The sequence below is a fragment of the Syngnathus scovelli genome, chromosome 5, assembly GCF_024217435.2.
Source record: "Syngnathus scovelli strain Florida chromosome 5, RoL_Ssco_1.2, whole genome shotgun sequence".
NCBI lineage: Eukaryota > Metazoa > Chordata > Actinopteri > Syngnathiformes > Syngnathidae > Syngnathus > Syngnathus scovelli.
The window spans coordinates 770445-790066 of NC_090851.1; the positions used below are offsets into that span (position 1 = coordinate 770445).

Here is a 19622-nt window from a genome sequence, read left to right on the forward strand (position 1 = left end):
CGTGCAGCGACAAACGGCCGCGGCGTGCAAATAACAAGCGCATTAACTATTAAACCTGGGCAGCGAAAACACTCAAATCGAAGACCGCAGGCCCGCCATCCGACATTCAAAGAGAGACAACCGATAGACAATCTTTTTCTGAGAAGGCAAAATGTGCCTCTCGCAATTTCCGCTGAACGTGGCGCAGAAATCAAAGACGCTTCAATAAACTGAAGCCTTTTTAAAAAAAAAAATAAAATAAATAAACATCCAGATGTGGGAAATCCAGGTCCGGAAAGTAAGACGCCGTAATATGCAGGTTGTTCAACATCAAAGTTTGTAAAGCTTTAAAGACAATTCGAAAAGATCCCAAATAATTTCCGCTTTCAGTCACCGAGGATATCTTGCAGAACCCGCCACAGCTTTATCGCAAACGTCCAAAACAATTTAGGATGGTGAACTCACTTGAATGGAGTGGCAGGTTGTTTTTCACGTCCGTACGCCAGTTGGTCCATCACGGCCGACGTTTTGATTCGGGCCGCTGATCTACGAGAAGCTCCCGGGGAGATTTACGCTGCGCTTCCTTCTTGCCAGCGCAACACTAGCGGTGATTACAAGGCTGAGAAAAAGTCGTCTTGACCGACGGTGGAGCTTTTTTCTGTCTTCGAGACAAACACACGTCCATCCCACTAAGCAAATCGATAAAGTCGAAATAAAATGCCGACGCTTTACAGCCTTCAGCATACGGAAACATCCTACTAGAAATGTATGAAAATGAAGTTGATTGGTTCAAATCTATATCTACACGTATGTCAAATTTATTATTTAAGTCAAATTAGTTACGTTTACTCATTCACTTGCGTCTGAATAAACTGCTAGCTCCTGATTGGTTAGTTGGGCCAGGTAACGGGGAATGCGGAAGTGTCCATTTTTTTGTGTGTGTGTGCGTGTCAAACACACGTTCATATGCGGGAATCGAACTCACGGTGTCAAGTTTTTTTTTTTTTTTTTTTTGGGGATCACACACATAAACAAAGTAAAGTGCTGACAAAGAAGGAATCCGTCTCCTTCCTGCTTTCTCATTTTTTTTGAAAGCGTGTCCGATCCACCACCAACACTGGGGTGAGCTACCTACCAATGACGTCATGAGCACAAACCGAGACCTAATGAGTCATCGGCCACGTTTTTTTTTTTGCCCAACACTAACCCTAGCCCGCACATTCTTACGTCTCTTGAGTCTCGGCCCTCACGTCACTAGTCTATCGACCCCCCCCCCCCCCCTCTCCTTCCCCACGCAGGAAGATGATTCACATTCCGCGGCGGTGACCGATCCATCAGGTGTGACGTCGCGCCGCAGATTTACGATACTCGCTGGCGGGGAGGCCGCCTTCGCCCCGAGCGAGCCAGCGAGCGTCCGTCCATCAAACGTCTTGTGTTCGATCTGGACGGGAAAAGCTTTTTCCTAGCTTGCCAAGCAGCTAAAAACACCTTTTACAAACTTAGAATTAAATCCATATTGACATAGTTAGCTGGATTGAGAGTGTGTATGAGTGTGTGTGTGTCTGGCCTCCGTTTATATTTAGCTTCTCTTGGGGACCCTTTTCTTCATGCTGTTAAAACGTCATGGGTATGAAAATTTAATGATGGATATGTGAAGAAACAAAGAATATCTCAATAACCACAGTGAAAATCGTTGGAAATGCTTGGAAATCATAAAAGAGGTGTTGTGAACAAATATGACTCAATAACGCAGCCAGTAAGCCATTTTGGCGGCAAGGTGCAATCTTGCTGGCCACGTGGAATTCAGAGTGGAGAGGAAGTGTTAAGTCAAAAAGGTGCGCTCCGCCGTTTTGGTTTGTTTGCGCGCAGGCGGCTCATTTTTCATCGAGATTTTGTTCCCCTGCGGGTCGATTCGCCGGCGGCGCGTTCCATCACTGCGAGTCAAACAGGAGCGATTCATCAATTTGTGAGCGCAAAAAAAAGAAAAAAGAAAAGAAAGTCAGAAGCAAGAGAGCGAGCGCACGTGACACGTAGCGGAGCATCGCGACGGAAGCCGCACTCGTTTGCGGCGAGATCTTTGCATGAGCTTGGATTCAAGTGAGTGTGTATCGATCGGATTTCACGCCAAAAACCAGCCGATCCAAACCTGATTAGCACGTACACATGCGCGCGCATCCTTTTGATGCGCACACACATTTCATACGGACGTGCAAGATGCGCATGCAGACAGTCTCACATGAATGGACACATAGATGACGCACATGCATGCGCAAACACTCGATCATTTGGTAAACGCACACATTTGATAAATACACGCTCATTCGATACACCGAGTGCCGGAGTCCTAAGAATGGTTGCATAAAAATAGACAACTTTTCTTCCTCTTCACGCCACTCCTCCTCCTCTCTGGTCTATGTGCACGTATGTGTGTGCGCGCGCGAGAGTGAGTTGGCGTTGGCGCTTATAAATTTTCATGGCTTTGTTTGGCGTGTAGGCTGACACGCTGCGCTCCCTCCCTCCCTCCCTCCATGGCAACACACACGCGTGTGTTAAGTGTGTAGGCCGGCTGCTTCTTAATGAGCATGTTTGCACTGTGGGGACGTGCCAACAGCCTGCAGCTGCCCTGCCAAAGTTGCCCTCACCGACCACCACCATCATACAGGAAGTCAATGCTCCTCATGTATGGTCTTCATCGTGTGTGCGTGTGTGTGTGTTACACCTTGTCTTGTGTAATTGCAGCAGATGGAGAACGCGTCAGCACGCATTTCACCTCCTACTGTCCACAAATGGAGACACGTGCACGCGTACACACACATGCAGATGTTGAGCAAGTTCGACTCTTTCTCTCTCTCTCATGTAATTGTGTCTCACTTCAACCTAGAGAATAACATCCAAAATGACACACACACACACACCAACTCGTGATGTCAGTGCGCGCGCGCGCGTTTTGCAAGGCCAGTGCGCTAAAAAGTGGTAAGGCAGATTCCCCCAAATATTCCTCTGAGTCACCCTAGATGTACTGTACTTGTTTTCCCAGGTGTTGCTTCCAGGTTATTTTCAGCCGCGCTTCTTCGTCACGTCTTAGTTCCCAAGATGTCTGCTAAACTTTTCTTTCAAGGTTTCCTAAAAGTGTCTCTCCTAGTTATGGATGCAGACTTTGGCTCCCGTGTGTCTTTTTTTCTATCTTCTTCTAATTATACTCCACGGCGGGGTTCCCTTCACGCGTCCTACTTTAGCTCCTGGTGTTTCCTTTTCGAGATGTCTTCACCGCATGGCTTCCGGCGTCGTTCCAAGTTGACTTCCGGTTGACGTCCGGCTTTTGCTCTTGCGACGGAGGGCAAAGTTGCGCGCCGCCGTGGAGCTGACAACCAATGAAAGAGACCAAGACGAAGAAAAATGTAACCTTTACTTATTTACACATTGTACAGAGGTACCGAGTGACAAGTCTTATGTACAACACAAGCAGTAGCTTAGAAACCCCTGAACTTAGACACAAGTGAGAGTAACAGCACACAAACACACGCACACACGACATCAGCATAGAATGTGTGTGCGTGTCGGTGTGTGTCGGTGTGTGCGCGCGCTCTGGTCCAAAAATAAATGATTACAAAAAAAAGAAAAAAAAAAAGAAACCACCAGAAACACAAGCACAGTCATGCAAGTTGGAAAAAAAGTGTGAAAATTCTCAAGTGATGGTACAACACACACGCACACAAAGCGCACGGTGTGTGCGTGTTGTGTTGTGTTACATGAGTGGGTCAAATGTTACGAGTGGGATGAAGGGAAGAACGGAAGAGGAAAGTATGCGCACACACGCACGCACGCACGCGCACACACACAAACTTCATCCATTGTCTTATATAAATGCCTGCTTAGTGTACACCGCGCACGCGCAAACACAAACACACACACACACGCACACGGAGGTGAAACAGCACAGACTTGTAGTGAAAGAGAAGCGAGTGGGCGGGCTCGGAACCGCGCACTCCTCATCGATTCCCCAACTACCACTGATATCGCAGCAAGGAAAAAAAAAATAAAAAATACAAAAACGCTCACATGAGAATCGGAAAACATGCCAGTTTATCGTCGTAAGAATAGAAAGTTGTCATTGAAATGAAGCATCCGCACCATCCCCATCAATAAAAAAAAAAAAAAAAAAGATCTGTACATAAACGTAATAATATTGCAACCTGATATTGTGCATATTACTCACTCGAGGCCATTTTGAGTGTGTGCGGCCACGACATGAGATTGTGCACAACAGTGTGTGTGTTTGTATGTGTGTGGGGGGGTTGAAATAGGGAAAATAGATATGCTTTTGACATCAAACTCTTCCTTTTTCCACCCTCAAAAAGTCTATTGTCAGCAGTTCTAGTGGCGTGGCTGTGTCCCTATTGAGGGGCAACATTTTTGGAGGCAGAGGATGCCATGAGAAGGTTGCCCAAAACGAAGGCCGCGAATGAAGGTTGCCCCTAATCTAAGATTCCTTCAAATGCAGCCTTCCAAAGCTTCCACCTTTTCAAAGTAATAAAGGCTGCATTTGAAGGCCAATGACATCATATCAGCACACACATCTCATGGCAGATTAAAGAAAGGCTCCTTCAAATCCATCTTTAGGTGAGCACATTTGAAGACCCATGACACCACGAGCGGGCTGACCGAGTTCAACTGCAACCTCTGAAGGACATATTTGAAGGTGATGACATCATAACACCACTCAAACTTTCCTTTCCCAAATCACAGACACCTTGAAGTACATCCTTCACAGGCTGCAGTTGAAGATCTGAAGTCAATGGCAGCCTCTCAAGGACACATTTGAAGGCAGAAAGTACATGTTATTGTTTTCATTCTCTCTACTTGTTTTTTTTATTTGATTTTACATGACCTCATTGGACAATGTAGTTCAGACAGTTAGACCCCCAATTGGGACACAGCTTGTGTGTGGTGTGTGTGTGTGTGAACCACCCACGTGATGCTGGTCTCTGACACAGTGTTATTTATTTCTATATTTTTCTCTCAGATGTATGTGTGGGTTCATCTTCCGAGACCTTCCATAGAGACTCAAGTAAAAATAAATAATTAAAAAAAAGATTTGGCAAAACAGCAACTTTTGAAACCACGGCTAATCTTATAGCACTATCAGGCCGAGGCACACTCGCACGCACGTGTACGAATGAAGCCGCGAAAAAGGAATATGTATTCTAATACTCTACCGGTGAGCTTATACTTGCCGCCACAGCCAAAAAGACAAGAAAAAAAACAAAAACCAAGCCAACTGTGTGAGTATCAAAAAGTATTTGTTTTTGGTTTGTGTTTGGTGGCAGGTTAGAAAATGTACAAAGAGCACAAAGGCTAGGCTAGCTCACCGCAACAACACCTAAACACACACACATACACACACTCTGCGTGCACTTGCGTGTGTGTGTGTGCCCATATATGACCCTGCATACGTGTGTGTGTGTGTGTGTGAGTGTTACACAGGGTTGTCAAGGAAGCATGCAAGTGTGTGACCTGAAGGCTAGGAGCTAAGAGAGGAAGCTAGAACGCTAAATGCTATATATATATATATATTTGCGTGTGTGTGTGTGTAACTGTATGTGTGTGTGTCCATGTCGAGTCCTCTCGGACCCACGCCTCATCCTGAGAGCATTTTTTTTTCACCCATAAAATTATTGATTTGGTTTGGAATGTTCAATTGGCTGACATCAACATTATCAAACAGTCTTTCCCAGTGTGTGTGTGTGTGTGTGTTGGGGCGGCGAGACCCTGGAACACACAGCAGCCCCCTACTGTGTAGGTTCAATTACTGTGGGAGTGCTGGAGGGTTGGTTTGTCCCCTTGGAAGGCTGGTGAGGAGGGCAGGGGGGGGGGGGGGGGGGGGGGGGGGGGCGATGTTCCAGAAATCCTGTGTGTGTGTGTCTGTGTGTGTGTGAGTTACAGGAAGCGGCGAGTCTCACACGTCAGACTCAATACTGGGCATGCGTCGGTACAGGCGGGGCCGGTTGCCGCCGGCACTGGAAGCTCGCGGCGCCGTCACGTAGCTCATGGGCTGAGCGGCGGCGGGCGGCACCATGTAGGCCACCACTGGGGGCTCTTGTTGGGGGTAAAACATCTGAGGGTCCATATGGTGATTGGTGTGGTGGCCTCCGTGGTTGCCCAGAGTGAGCGAGAACGGCGGGCGCTGCTGCTTGTAGAGCGCTCGGCCGGCCGTCTGGCCGGCGGCGTGCGCGTGGCCGGCCGACTCTCGCTGCGCCGTGCCCAACTGGAGGAAGGGGTTCTGCGAGGGCCGGTCGGGGAAGAGGCTCTTGGAACGACGGGGCAGGGGCAGGGGCACGTCCGAGCCGCGGTGGTGCGAGGGAGACGGCGAGGGCGGACTGCGGCCGCTGAAGGGGCGGTCGGAGCGCATGGTAAGCACGTTGGCGTAGGCGCCCTCGTCCAGGGTCATCTCCCGGTCCCGTAGGCCCAGCCCCCGCGATTGAGCCGCGCCGTCCGGAAGCACGTTCTCGTACGAGTGCTGGCGACTCAGCTGCAAATGCTGCGCCACGGGCGAGGAGGCGGCCGTCAAGGCGGACGGCGAGCAGGGCGCCGCCGCCGGCTCAAAGTGGCTGACCAGGTCGTCGCCCTCGCCCACCATCCCCAGCTGGCTCTGGGGCAGGTAGTGGGCAAACATATCAGGAGCGTTGGAGTAGTTCAGGTGGTCCTCGCGGATGTCGTACAGGTTGCCCAGGTGGGCGCAGGCGTCGCAGCGGGCCTGCGGAGGGCGCACCGTGTACAGACCCGAGTAGCCGCTCAGTTTGGTCAGGCAGGAGCGGCAGTGGCCCGGACGCACGCCCTGAGAGCCCACCGCCGACCCGGGGGCCTCGAAGGATCCGCTCGACTTGTCTTTTGCGCTGCTGGGAGAAGGAAATACAATCGTTTGGAACAGGAAGCGGCAAAGCCGCAGACGGAGAATGTACGAGTCGCCGGGTTAAATGGAGCTCCGGGAAAAGATATTTACTCCGAGAGAAAGAGAGAGAGAGAGAAGAAGGACGGCCAAAGAGAAGGCGCTAACCCCGAGACAAGGGGGCGGCGCTTAGAGGAAACCCGAGCTGGACGCTGGCTATCGTTTGTGAGTTCAGACTTTATATACTCGCTCACTCACTCACTCACTCACTCACTCACTCACTCACTCACTCACTCACTCACTCACTCACTCACTCACTCACTCACTCACTCACTCACTCACTCACTCACTGGCGGTGAGATTTCTGAGCGAGTGATTTTGATGCGCGTCTTTCGTGCTTTGCACCTGCTGTGCGTGTAGGTGCTGTACTTCTTGTCCTTCATGGAGTGCAGGTCGGCCTCGGCGCTGTGGCTGTGGTGCAGCAAGGTGGCGCTCAACTGCAGGACCGGCGCGTCCCCCTTGTGCGAGTACGTGCCGTCGGGCGGGTACGGTTGCTCGTCGCTGCCCCCTTGACTGTCGCGCTGGTAGGGCGGCGCCGACTGCAGGCTGGCCTGGTCTGAGTCGATGGAGAAGATTTTGGATGCGCTGCCGCCGCCGCCGCCTGCCCGCTTCCTCAACTGGTTAACAGATTTGAAAGTGCCCCTCGCCGCGACCGAGTCGGAGTCTTTGTGGGACGTCGGGCGACTGGAGCACTCGGAGATGTCCGAGCGGGGAGGAGGCGGCGGCTCTTCGGGGAGATAGCGCTGGCTCTTCATGGCCGGGGGCACGGCTGGCGTCGGCGCGGGGCCGCCGCCGCCCGGAGCCGCCCCGCCGGGCTGCGTCTTCAGAGTCTCGACGCTTTTCTTCCAAAGGGCGCGGGGCTTAGATGGCGGCGCTGCTCCCGGGCGGGTCGTGCCGTTGTCGTCGTTGGTGACGGACAGCTGCGGCTTGTTTGTGGGGCTGGCCTGATGGGCCGGCGCCTTCTGCTGGGCCGGGAAGGGCGCCGCGTTGTTCAGTAGGTTCTTGTGGCGCCCCGACAGCGACAGGAAGGCCTGAGGACCACTGGCGTTGCTATAGAGACCGGGGCCCTTTGGAGCGAGGCCGTGCAGCGAGTTACCTAGGAAACGAGGAGAGGAGGTGAGTACGGATGCGTGCGGAGACCACCTCGAAGGCCCCGACCCGGAAAGCCCTTGAAAGGAAACGTCAGTCAGAAACCCAAACCCAGACTGGGAACCCCCGGCCGAGACCTTTTCCGGTCATGACGTCGAGGATGCTGGGCTGCAGCAGCACCGTGTTGCGCTTAGGCGACGACATGGCGATGGACTTGGCCGACTTGAGCAGGTGCAGCATGTTGGCCTGAGGGCTGAAGTCGAGCTCGGGTGCCTTTTTCTTCATGTCGATGTGAACGCCGTGGATGCAGCTCCAGATGCCCTTGGAGGACGGAGAGGGGAGGGGTGAGAGTAGAGGAGGAGGAGGGTGGGGGGGAGGCAGACAGTAAAAAAAAAAAACAAAAAAAACAGGACAGACTTTTTTGGGACTCTCTCAGGGTTTAATTGAGGCGATGATGTCAGCGCATGACGCTTTGGAGTGCAAGATGTTCCTCCACCAGACACTTAACCTTCACGCACGCGCACAACACTTGAATATTGAACACTCTCGACTCGGTCATTCATGCGTGTGAGCGACTGCACCCATTTCTTTGAGAAGAAAAAAAAAAAAAAAGAGAAAAACAAGTAGTACATGTCCTACTTTGAAATGGCAATTTGAAGGCCTACTTTGAAACCGTGAGCGCTCCGTTTGAAAGCCGGGAACACGTTTGAATTTGGTCCCTCGCTCACCCTGCTGATGGTGAAGAGCAGGCCGGGGCGTCCCGAGCAGACGCCGGTGAAGCAGTAACGCAGACGCCAGTAGAAGAGATGCTCCGAGACAAAGGTGAGGATGGACAGGCCCATGGCCGTGGCCAGCATGTAGAAGACGCCCGCCATGTTGTCAACGTCCAGCTGGCTGGACATCACCTCGTTCTTCTCGTTGTGGCAGATGCCCGTCAGCCACTGCGCCTCCAGCTCCTCCATTTCGCCTGAGTCGCCCCAAAAGACAGATTGAGAGAAGAGGAGAAGTCAATAGAAAACGGAGGTGGAGAGGAGAGAGGGAATTTGAAAATGAGGGGAGGGGGGAGAGGGCGTTGAGGAGAGACAAGAAGAAGGGAGGTCCAAAAGGAATTCAGCAGATAAAAGGAATTTACAGGGAGTAAAAAAAAAAAAGGTCAAAGAAATTTTTTTTATAAAAAGTGACAGTGGCAGGGAAGCCATAGAAAAATAAATAAATAATGAATTCAGCAGATAAAAGAAATTCACGGAGTGAAAAAGGGGCAAAATAAATAAATAAATAAATAAATAAATAAATAGAAAGGAAGATAATAAATAATAAATAAATGGAATTCACAGGGAGTAAAAAAAGGTCAAAATGAAAAACTTAATAAAAAGTGACGAAAAAAAAAAGATTTCAGGAAAAAACAGTGTCAGAGAAGAAATAAAAAAAGAATTAATTCAGCAGATTTGAGGAAAAAACTGTGGCAGGTAAGAGATTTAAAAAAAAAAATAATAAAAAAAACAAAAAACAAAGCAAGCCCGGCGGTTCAAAGATGCAGCGTGAACGTGAATAATGAAATGAGCGGAAGAAGGCGCCAAAGAGGAAAAACGGGAGCGGGAGAGATGATTTGAAATAGGCACCGTCGCCGATGATGCCGAGGATGGCCAGGTCCACCAGTCTCTTCCAGTAGGAGCCCTTCTGCAGGGCGATGCCGTAGCCGGTGGTGGCGAAGATGTAGCCGCTGCCGATGGTCACCAGCTTGCAGCCGTCGTCTCGGCCCGCCATGTAGTTGAGCACGGCCGCGTCGTAGATGAACGCGTCCAGCTTGCTGCCAAACACATGGTCAAAGAGAAAAAAACATTTGTTTTTGGGGAGAACCCTTCAAACCAGCAAGCGCATCAAGTTGGCAACTTGAAAAGAGGTGCGGCTTACCCGGTCTTGAGGCTGACCAGGGCATCCTGCACTCCCGTCTGGTGGTACTTGGTCATGTACTGGTGCATGTCCGGGTAGTTCTTGCGGATGTTGCGCTCCGTGCTGCCGTTGGGAACCGTGCCGAAGCGGAAGGGCGGCGAATACGAGTAGGGGCTCTGAAACTGGACGAGTACCAGACAAGAGCGGCCGGCCGGCCGGGTGAGGGGTCGCGGACAAAGACTGGATCTTTTCTTCAATCCAATTAAGGTTACAATACAACTTTTTTTTTTCCCATGCATAAGTTGTCAAAGACTCAAATAGCTGGAACTGAAAAAAACAAATACATAATTAACAATAAATATAATAAATATATAATGTATCAAATAAATAAAAATACATAATATAAATATTATATAGTAGAATAATAAATAAATTCACAAATCCGAGCAATGCAATGCTCCTCCCTACCTTTTTGTCAGAGAGGCCGGTGACTTGGTCTACAAACTCCTCCTGGATCATGAAGGCGGCCAGGTTGGCTGTGTAGGAGGCCAAGAAGATGACGGCGAAGAAAGCCCACACGGACACGATGAACTTGCTGGTGGTGCCTTTGGGGTTCTGCACAGGCACCGAGTTGTTGAAGACCAGACCCCACAGCAGCCAGATGGCCTTGCCGATGGTGAACGACGGGCCGTGGGGGTCTGGGGGGGCGGTGTTAGGGTACATGTTATCGTGGGTGTTTTTTGCAGATGATCGAGAATGTTGCCAATGACCAAATGATCAAATTACAATTTGTATCATTCAAATGAGATTTCATGCAAAATCTATTTAAATGATTAAAATATGAATATAGGGAAATTGGTCAAATCTCCCAAAGGTAAGTCTAATAATTGGTTACAATTTCAAAATGTACAGTATTTATAATGATTAATTTTATGTATGAAATGATCATTTTTGGGAGGGGAAACTACCAACAATGTGAACATATTGACTCCAATAATTAAAAGGATCGAACAACGGTTGATACCAGCATGCGATGCCCTCTTGTGGCCGGCCAGGAACTACAGACGTGTAATTATGATGATCAATTCACATGCAATTAGGTCTAAAAATAGATAACATCAAATGATTTTAAGACATATAAAGAATAAACAATTTTTAATCATTATTCCTAAATATTGTAACATTCTTCCAACAGTCAACTAGTTTTTTCAAGTGTTCATTCAATACACTCGCCCATAAAAAAATAATAAAAAAAATCTGTGTAATAATAGCGCCGCTGCTGGGGGAGCCGGGAAGGATGCTTAGATGCCTCGGCTGTTTTGATTTGTGTGTGTGTGTGCGTATGCACCTTTGCCTTGGGCCAAGTTGCGATTGAAGCCCAGTGGAGAGACAAACTCGAAAAGGAAGACAGCGATGGCCGTGACGATGAGCAGCATCACAAACATCATCACCCAAACTGATGCGCTGAAGGGCTCTAAGCCAAGAAGAGGAGGAAGAGTTGCTTGGAGGAGGGCTTTGGCACAGCGCTTTGGAGGAATTTGCATTTTTCTTATTACTCCGGCCGACGAGGACGAGAAGGGGGATCAAAGCCACAACAAAGTGGACGTGAGCAGAGCCAAAGAGATTGCGCGCAGAAACGGAAGCCGCTGTCGACGCTCGTTAGCAACAAAGCTAAACCATCGTCCAAATAGGAAAAAAAGCGGAGGAAGGGGAAAAAGGAGTCGACGAAAACCTCTTTCCCGCTCCCTTTTCTCCTCACTTTCCTCCCCGTCGGCCAAGCGGATCGGATCTGGCGCTAAATGCTAACTCGCTTCCAAGACGGAACTTACCGAGGAAGGCCGACGGCGAGACGGTGCCGTTGCTGCGCGACACCATGACGCTGATGCCCGTCTCCACGAAGGGCACCGAGAAATCGATGACCTCCGACCTCTCCTCGTTGATGGTCAGAGAGCCGACGGCCATGGCGGCTTTCTTGTACACCACCTGGTGGACACACGTGGAGTTGCGTTGAGCATCAAATAGCAAATGTTGCAACCTAGCAATTTGTCACCTGACACATCCTGCCCCATCGAGATAAGCGACTGGATGTGTCAGTCAACGACCTTAACCGAGGGGGGGTTAGCACGGCACGCTAACACCTGCTAAAGCAGGGGTGTCAAACTCATTTTTACCGCGGGCCACTTTGTCGTTGCGACATCCCTCAGAGGGCTGTATTTTATATTAAATATCTTCTTCAGTTATTTATTGGAAAGGATAAAAAATTAAGACAGACATTTTAAAAAATTAGGCCGGATTTGGCCCCCGGGCCACGAGTTTGACACCTATGCGCTAAAGGAAAGGAGCGCTCGCTCTCTCTTGCTCTCTCTGCCCAGTAGAGGAAAGTGAAACATCAGCATGAATGTCAGCCAGCGTTTCAGGGCATTTTCAGAGCCACGAGAAGAAATGGCAGTTGTCATCTTTGCCGCCGAGCCAACGTATCGTGACACACGACGGACGGGCGCCATCTCCTCCGGCGCTGTGTTGTTCTATTACTTTCTCCGTGCGCTCGGGTGAGGCTCGCGCTCGAGAGGGAAGTAGCGTCCGGACTTATCCGAGATCGGGACGCTGTTCCCAAAGCGTCCGGCGCCAATTCGGATCGAGTTGGACGCGGTGAAATATGAAATGATTTTTATTGGCCGGTGTTAGCTCATACCTCTCCCACCATGCCGTTCCACACGTTGTTGATTTTCTTGCCGTGCTTGCCGTTGGTGACCAGGTAGAGGTCGTAGGTGAACTTGACATTGCGGGCGATCTTCTTGAGGATGTCGATGCAGAAGCCCTTACAGCACTGCTTGATGTACGAGCCCCCCGACGTGCTGTTGCTGCGCACACGCACACACACACGTCAACATCATGGACAGATGCGCATCTACCCTAGGGAGTGTGTGTGTGTGTGTGCGTGTGTGTGTGTACATAATGGCATAAGGACATGGAAGCCTCAGCTGGGCCGGGATAATGTACACACAACGTGCGCACCTGAGCCTCGCTCAGACATCGTGCGATGCACGTTCAAATCGCTTCGGACGCATTTGATGTGACAGTTTTGTCTCGTGCGAATGACTCCGTCACCTTTCGCAAAGTTGTGCCGCAACGGCCACGCAATGGCTGCACGTCAAAGGCATCCGGGGTGGGTTACGCCTCCTGCCGACAAACACGACGCGGTGGAGCCGGAATTCATTTATTTATATTTATCTCTATATATTTATTTTGAAAGGAATTGTTTTTATTTACACTTTTATGTAAATACCAACAAAATACAGACAAAGAGGTGGCTAACAGGAAGCCGTGTCGCCAGGAGAATTTCCGAAGGCGGTAAAAGTGGCAGTGTGCCAAATGGGACGCCTGCAAAGTTGGGGAAGTGCCCCGTGAGAAAAGAAAGCGGCCCTTGATTTATTCACAAGTTTGCGCAAGAAATAGCCAAACGTCTCGTTAGCATCCTTGACCCACTTTGCACGCTGAAGTGGCGTCAATTTCAAAGTCGCCGGGAAAGCTGCGGCGCACAAGCGCAAACAATATCAGTCAAGTTGGAACGCTCGTCGGAGGACCACCACGGTATGCCCACAGATTCAAAAGAGACATTACAAATTGTCACTAACTCATCTATACACCGCTAATTGTTAGCCTAGCAAAAATAAATGGTTAACCTACCGCAACGTGCTAACGGCAAAATAATCGGGAAGCAGGTCGTCATCAAGCAGGGAGAAGATTTTGGCAAAAAAAAAACAAAAGCACTTGTGTCTGTCCTTACTCTTTGACGTGTTTGCGGCAGGGCACCGAGTTCCTCATGCACGTCCCGGTGAGGATGTCCACGTTGTCCACGATGACAAAGGGCTTCTCCTCCAGCGTGACGATGGACAGGTGGTTCTCGTCGGCGTCCTCGTCGCCGTGCGAGTTGTAGCGCGGCCACACGGGGAACATCAGCGACAGCGTGCCGTTCTCCCAGCGACCCATCTGGAAAAAAAAAAACAAAAAAACAACAACCTTTGAGATCAACAGCGGAGATAATCTAACTTTGTCCGCTTTGTACCTTCTCCCACGTCCTCTCGCTGTTCAGGACAATGACCACCAGCTTAGGGTTGGCCTGGTAGCCGTCGGGCGTGAAGGACAAATCCCGGCCGTCGTTCCACACGTGCATCATGTGTCTGCGGGGAGCCGACATGTGGCGGGCCGCCGATCAAACTCAAATTAAGGGTAGCAAATTTGTTAGCGGCTTGACGTATGGCAGGCAGCGGGAAACTGGATGAGCCTCAATTCACCGCATCACAATTGACTCTGGCAGTAGTTCCGAGTGACCGGCGCCGCCTAAACGGGCTGCTGGAAATAATCGGAAGTAAAAAACTGGCAATTTCAGAATTTTGCTGAGTCGCAGCCTCGCTCGGTCTTACTCTACGAGCCACACGCGCGCGCACGCACGCACTCACTCGGCAGCCCGTTCAGGCATTGTTCACTCCCTCCCGCTGTGTTTGTATGGTGTACTCTCCTTTTAAAGTATTTGTGTTGCACTCCCCGCCCCCCCCCACCCGAAGTATAAATAGTCCAAGTCAAATGGGCCATTTTAGGGAACATCTTTCTGGTGGGATAAAACAAAAGTGCTTCAACTTTGGCATTTCGTACTCTCCAGCGGCTCCATTAAATGGCAAAAAAAAAAAAAAAAGCGCTCGACCCAAAGAAAAAAAAAAAAAAGCTGTTTCCGGATAATAGTCATTCAGTTGTTGTGACAAATATGCAAATTCAACGTAATAAGTTAGCAAGATGAATGATGTGGTGGCGACGGAGAAGGGAGCGTTCAAGGAGTAATTTCAGATCAAGCTGTCAGCGGCGGCGATATTGAAATGCGCCTTGATAGATTTGCTAGCAGATGCTAATAGGGGAGGCGGCGGCGGGTGGCAGGCGGGACCATCCAGTCCCAAGCCAGCCACTCATAAATCGGCAGGTGGCAATATGACCTTGTGGCATCGAGTCACTAGATTTGATCTGAAGAAGATTCACGCTGCCTAAATGGGCTGCCCAAGAAAGCCGGCGTGGAAGGAACAAGGCGTATCCGTGCCTTGTTGCCAAAACGGGCTGCGGGTGTGCTAACCCGTCCAAATATTGTCATCAGGTTTCCTTGCAGCCTGTTTAGCGAGCCTGACAGTCGGGCCTGATGGCGGCTGCCGACAAAGAGTCAAATCAATAACGTGGCTTCAAGACGTAGCGTAACCCGTCCAAATCGGCGATTCTTTTTTTTGGGTGCCAATTACAGTTTGGAGTTCGCATCTCGTTTAGGCGGGATCTCCATTGCGTTTCCTGCCGGCTGCCGCCGAGCGGTGGAAACGTCCCTGCCCACCTTTGCAAGACAAGTACGCAAGCGACATCATCTTGCTGTAAGCTCATCACGGAAAACACGCACACACACATTTTTTTTATTCCTCCGGCTTGTGTGCGCCACCCACGGAGCCAAGCAACAAGGAGAACAAAGCCGCTTTAATCCCGACGACGCGTCCAGTCATGCGAAGATAGCGCACACGCGCGCACGCACGCACGCCACACGGAGCGCCACCTTGTTTCTTTCATGTCGACTTTCTTCAGCAGCCCGTTTATGCGGTGCCGGCAACGAGGCGGTAAAAATGACACAACGTTGTTCATGGCGGAGAAATGCTGCCACACTATGCTTGCTATCAACCCTTGAGTTATTCTTAGGACAGAAAACTAAATGTTTGTCATTTGTTGAACATGGCAGCCATCTTGTGAGCGCCGCCATTCCTATTTGGCTTTCTATTTTTCAGCAGCCCCGCTAAAACGTCTTTGCTACTTCACTACATGAATGAAATTCATCTCAAGCGTACCGACGTCAACTTTAGCGACAATCCAGCTAAGCATGAGCGAGTTGACCCGGTGGAGATGCCCGTCGAGGCGGCTCTCTGCGGAAACGCACCTGCGCAGGGCGCTGGGCGGCAGCTTGCCCGGGCTGCGCTCCGCCGGCGTGCTGTGACAGCTGCCCTGCGCTTCGGGCAGCTCGTTCTTCTCTCGCAGCATGGCGGTGGCCGCCCACGAGATGATGCCCACGCCGTCGCGCACCCGCGTCTCCAGCGGGTACTCCCAGTCGTCGTAGGACACCGAGATCATGCCCAGGGGAAAGGCCTATCGGGCGGCGGACAGCATTTGAAAGGGACCGTCAGCGTTTCTTTTCTTCTTCATTGGGATGAAAATCATGCCAATTAGCGTTGTCCTTGCCGTCGCTATGCTAAGTGAGGCTAAGCGACGGCATCAAGCTGGTATCGATCACCCTGCTTTGCCAGAAAAACGACATTCATCAAAGTGCTGAATGTGCGCAGCTCAGCCGTTTGCATTTTAGCTGGCTTTTTTTTTTTGGGCCAGACTCAAAAGTAAGGAGCGGCTGTTTACACGTTTTTTTGTTTTGGTTTTTGTGTGACTGTCCAGAATTGACACCTGACGGGACATGTCAATGTGTCCGCTTCTTATCTTTGACTCAACGCTTCCATTTTTTCACACACTAGCATTTGGATTTCTTCAAAATATTCTCTGCACTATGCTTCGCGTGTCCAAATGTGCTATTCTGATTATCATTACGGTCGGTGGAGAAAACCGGAGCTGATGAATTCATTCGTTTTCATCCACCATTTTGCGCTCTATCGCCCTGTGCTAGCCACGGAAAAATGTCCGCGTGACCAAACCCGGCAAAGGGAGTACCTCGGGGGTAAAGTCTGGGTTTCCCGTGGTGAGACTGGACACGATCCAGATGTAGCCGGCTCCGATCAGGCCCAACGAGCGCGCCTCCTCCAGGATGTAGCTGTCGGGAGGGGTCAGAATCAGGACGATCGAGTTTCACGTCAACTCGGCGGCGGTGCCGGTCAAAGGCGTCTTACACGGCCTCATCCTTTGAGCAGTACAGCAGGATGACGGGACTCTGGATCCTCTTCAGGGCGATGTGAGACTTGGAGTTGGGGTCTCCGTCCACCGCGTCCAGAGTCACCACGCTCTGGAGGTCCCAGCGCACAAAGCTGAAAGAAGCAAAGAATGATAGGCTCCGCCTCCTTGGCCGGCGCGAGGAGGCCGGTGAGGAGCTGACCTGTGGTCGACGGTGACCCTGAGGGTGGTGATGAAGTCCTGGTAGCCGGGGAACTTGGAGGTGACGATGGAGAAGACGTGCCAGTCGTACTCCTCCATGATGGCCAGCATGAGGAGGGCCTCCTGCTGCAGGGCGGCGCCAAACTGGAAGAACGTCGACTTCTCATCCTTCGGGGAGAGCGCGGGGGGAAAAAAACGGAGGAAGAGGAGATAGTCAGCATTTTTTTTTTCCTTTTACCCTCTCCGCCTTTCAGCTTCATATATTTAATTGCGGGAGAAAGCGGCGCCGATGTCATTCTCAACGGTGTAATCACTAAGTACAAGATAAGAGCTCGAGAGAAGACAAGAGGAAGGGGGAGGGTGGGGGTGAGGCAAGATGGCCACTTAGCTTCCTTTGGGAACGGGTAAAGTCACTCGCAGCGAGGCAAGTGATCAAACGCTGGCCCGAAACTTTTGGCCGACCCCAATGCTGCCCAAATTTGGATGGGGAAAAAGCTGACGCTGCACTTTTTTTCTTCTAGGTTTTTTTTCTTTTCTTTTCCCACACCTGACTTTGATCACCTTCTCATCTGCTTTCTTGACTTCACCTTCTCAAAGCATGTTTGAGCCAAGCGGATCAACTGACTTTTGGCTTTTTCTTTGGATTGTTTTTTCTTGGATTGTTTTTTTTCAGCTCCCATGGTTGCATTTCGAAACACCTGCTGAAGGAGAGGCGACACGGCGGGGAGGCAAAAGTGCATCCATCCACGCATCAAACCTTCCTCGTAGAATGCGCACACACGTGCACGAATAAAAAGACACGAAACACAAAAGACACACTGCGAGCCAGCCAGCCGGCCCTGCGGAGATTTCGACAGCCTCTCGTCACGTATGAGCAGAGCGAGGATGAAATTTTACTTGAAAAAGATCTCTGTCGCCGCATCTGTGCGCGTGCGCGCGTGTCTCGCTGCAGGTGAGACTTTGTACTCGGGTTGAGAGCAGAACAATCCCTGCGTGGCAACAGGCTTATCGTCGCTCGGGGGTCCCGATAGCAATGACGCGCTCGTCTGGAGGTACGCACACACGCGCGCACGTTTAACCTTGAACACACACACGCGAGGACGATGCGCCACTCGTTTTCAGCCGATTTTTGAAGTGTGTGTGTGTATACAGTATTTGTAACAGCGGGTTTTAGGACGGAATTAGCAACATGTTAGCATACGACATGCACATTTTTATTTATTTATTTTTTAAAGGAGAAAGAGGCAGGAAGTCAAAAGAACAGAAGGAAAGGAAGAAAAGGAATAGAAGTGAAGAAGTGATGAGAAAGACAAAGGGAAGGAAACATGGGAGAGGGAATGAGGAAGGAAAATGGAAAAACAGGATCGATCCGAAGGAGAGGAAAGACAGACGGGGAAAGTAAAGGACACTGCTGAAAATGGAAGGGAAGGAAGAAGAAGAAAAAGGAAGGCACAGAAGGGACAGAAGAGAGGAAAGAAAAGCGTCAAAATGGAAAAAAGAAGCAAAGACAGCAGCAGAGTAGTCACGGAAAGGTAAACAAAAGACAAAAAGTTAACACGAGGGGGAAGCAAGCAAAGGGGAAGGGCCCGGGAAAAGAACAAGAAAGGAGGAAAGAAATTGCAAAGGAAGGACGAGAAAAAAGAAACCAGTTCGTCACCGGCGAAAAGGATCACGCGTACGCCGGCCGGCGTTCCACTAAAGTGCCGTCTCAAGACGCTCGCGAGCTCGCTCACGTACATCAATTAGACATCTAGAGATTCACTCATGACATCTTACATTAATTATCCAAATTCAATGCCCTCCCGACACACACACGCACACACACACACACACACACACACACACACACAGTCCAAATCCAGCAATGCCAATGGTTGGGGGCTTAGGGCATGAATAATAGAGCGGCCACGCCGTATCGCACACTCACTCTGCGGGGCCCCCGGCAAACTCGCGGCGACACATGTGAGCTCACGTCAAATTTCATTGTGGCGTCCCACATGACACGCTAACAGCACACACATGTGCGTAACCGCTCGGAGATTGGACGTCCCGGTCCCAGCCGTGCGCCGCAAAGGACAAACATGGCTTTCAAATACATAATTAACACGAGTGAACAAATGATGCCAACGTACATGTTGACATTGGCAGCGTCTATTTGAAGGCATGAACTTGGACTCGCACTCAAAATCCTCGATGGCTATTCGCTGATTGTTTAACGACCAACTGAAGTTTAAAAAATAACCCCAAAATGATCATAAGGGAGAGCGCATATGGCCTGCTGTATCTCCCCCGAATTTCAAAACCTACCAGCTTCTAGCTAGCGCAAAGTTAGCTTGCATTAGTTAGCATTTCGTCTCTCTAAAATGGCTGACCTTTTTGTTTTTTTTTGTTGATAATCTGCTTAACAGTTGAACTTGATGTGAAAGTAAAAACCCCTCAACGCAACACAACACAAAACGACAACGTCATTTTGCCACGGTGGCGACAGACAGACAGACATCCAAGTTGGTTTTTGGAAGATGGTTCGGAAGTGGCATTGCGCTTTCAAGCTAATCGGATGTTTTTTCCCATGTCGCTGCTTGAGAGTAAATGCTCGCAAACGCGTGCTAAC

The 19622-nt window shown here is 50.2% G+C and overlaps 1 protein-coding gene across 2 annotated transcripts in view; it reads right to left on the reverse strand.

The window, feature by feature from the left end:
- Positions 1-3367: 3367 nt before the first annotated feature.
- grin2ab (glutamate receptor, ionotropic, N-methyl D-aspartate 2A, b) overlaps positions 3368-19622 on the reverse strand; it is a 43802-nt gene continuing 27547 nt past the window's right edge. Inside the window, exons 5-20 of one of the 2 annotated variants that reach the window (XM_049720038.2) lie at positions 17013-17179; positions 16810-16944; positions 16634-16733; positions 15858-16063; positions 13971-14085; positions 13692-13894; positions 12597-12765; positions 11734-11887; positions 11253-11378; positions 10373-10602; positions 9926-10086; positions 9634-9821; positions 8743-8981; positions 8152-8335; positions 7271-8021; positions 3368-6872 (exon numbers count right to left, since the gene is read on the reverse strand). In XM_049720038.2, coding sequence (XP_049575995.1) covers positions 5936-6872; positions 7271-8021; positions 8152-8335; positions 8743-8981; positions 9634-9821; positions 9926-10086; positions 10373-10602; positions 11253-11378; positions 11734-11887; positions 12597-12765; positions 13692-13894; positions 13971-14085; positions 15858-16063; positions 16634-16733; positions 16810-16944; positions 17013-17179 — 4065 coding nt within the window. In that variant the 3' untranslated portion in view covers positions 3368-5935. Of the gene's footprint in view, positions 6876-7270; positions 8022-8151; positions 8336-8742; positions 8982-9633; positions 9822-9925; positions 10087-10372; positions 10603-11252; positions 11379-11733; positions 11888-12596; positions 12766-13691; positions 13895-13970; positions 14086-15857; positions 16064-16633; positions 16734-16809; positions 16945-17012; positions 17180-19622 lie in introns of both variants that reach the window. The other variant, XM_049720037.2, reaches the window with a different exon arrangement.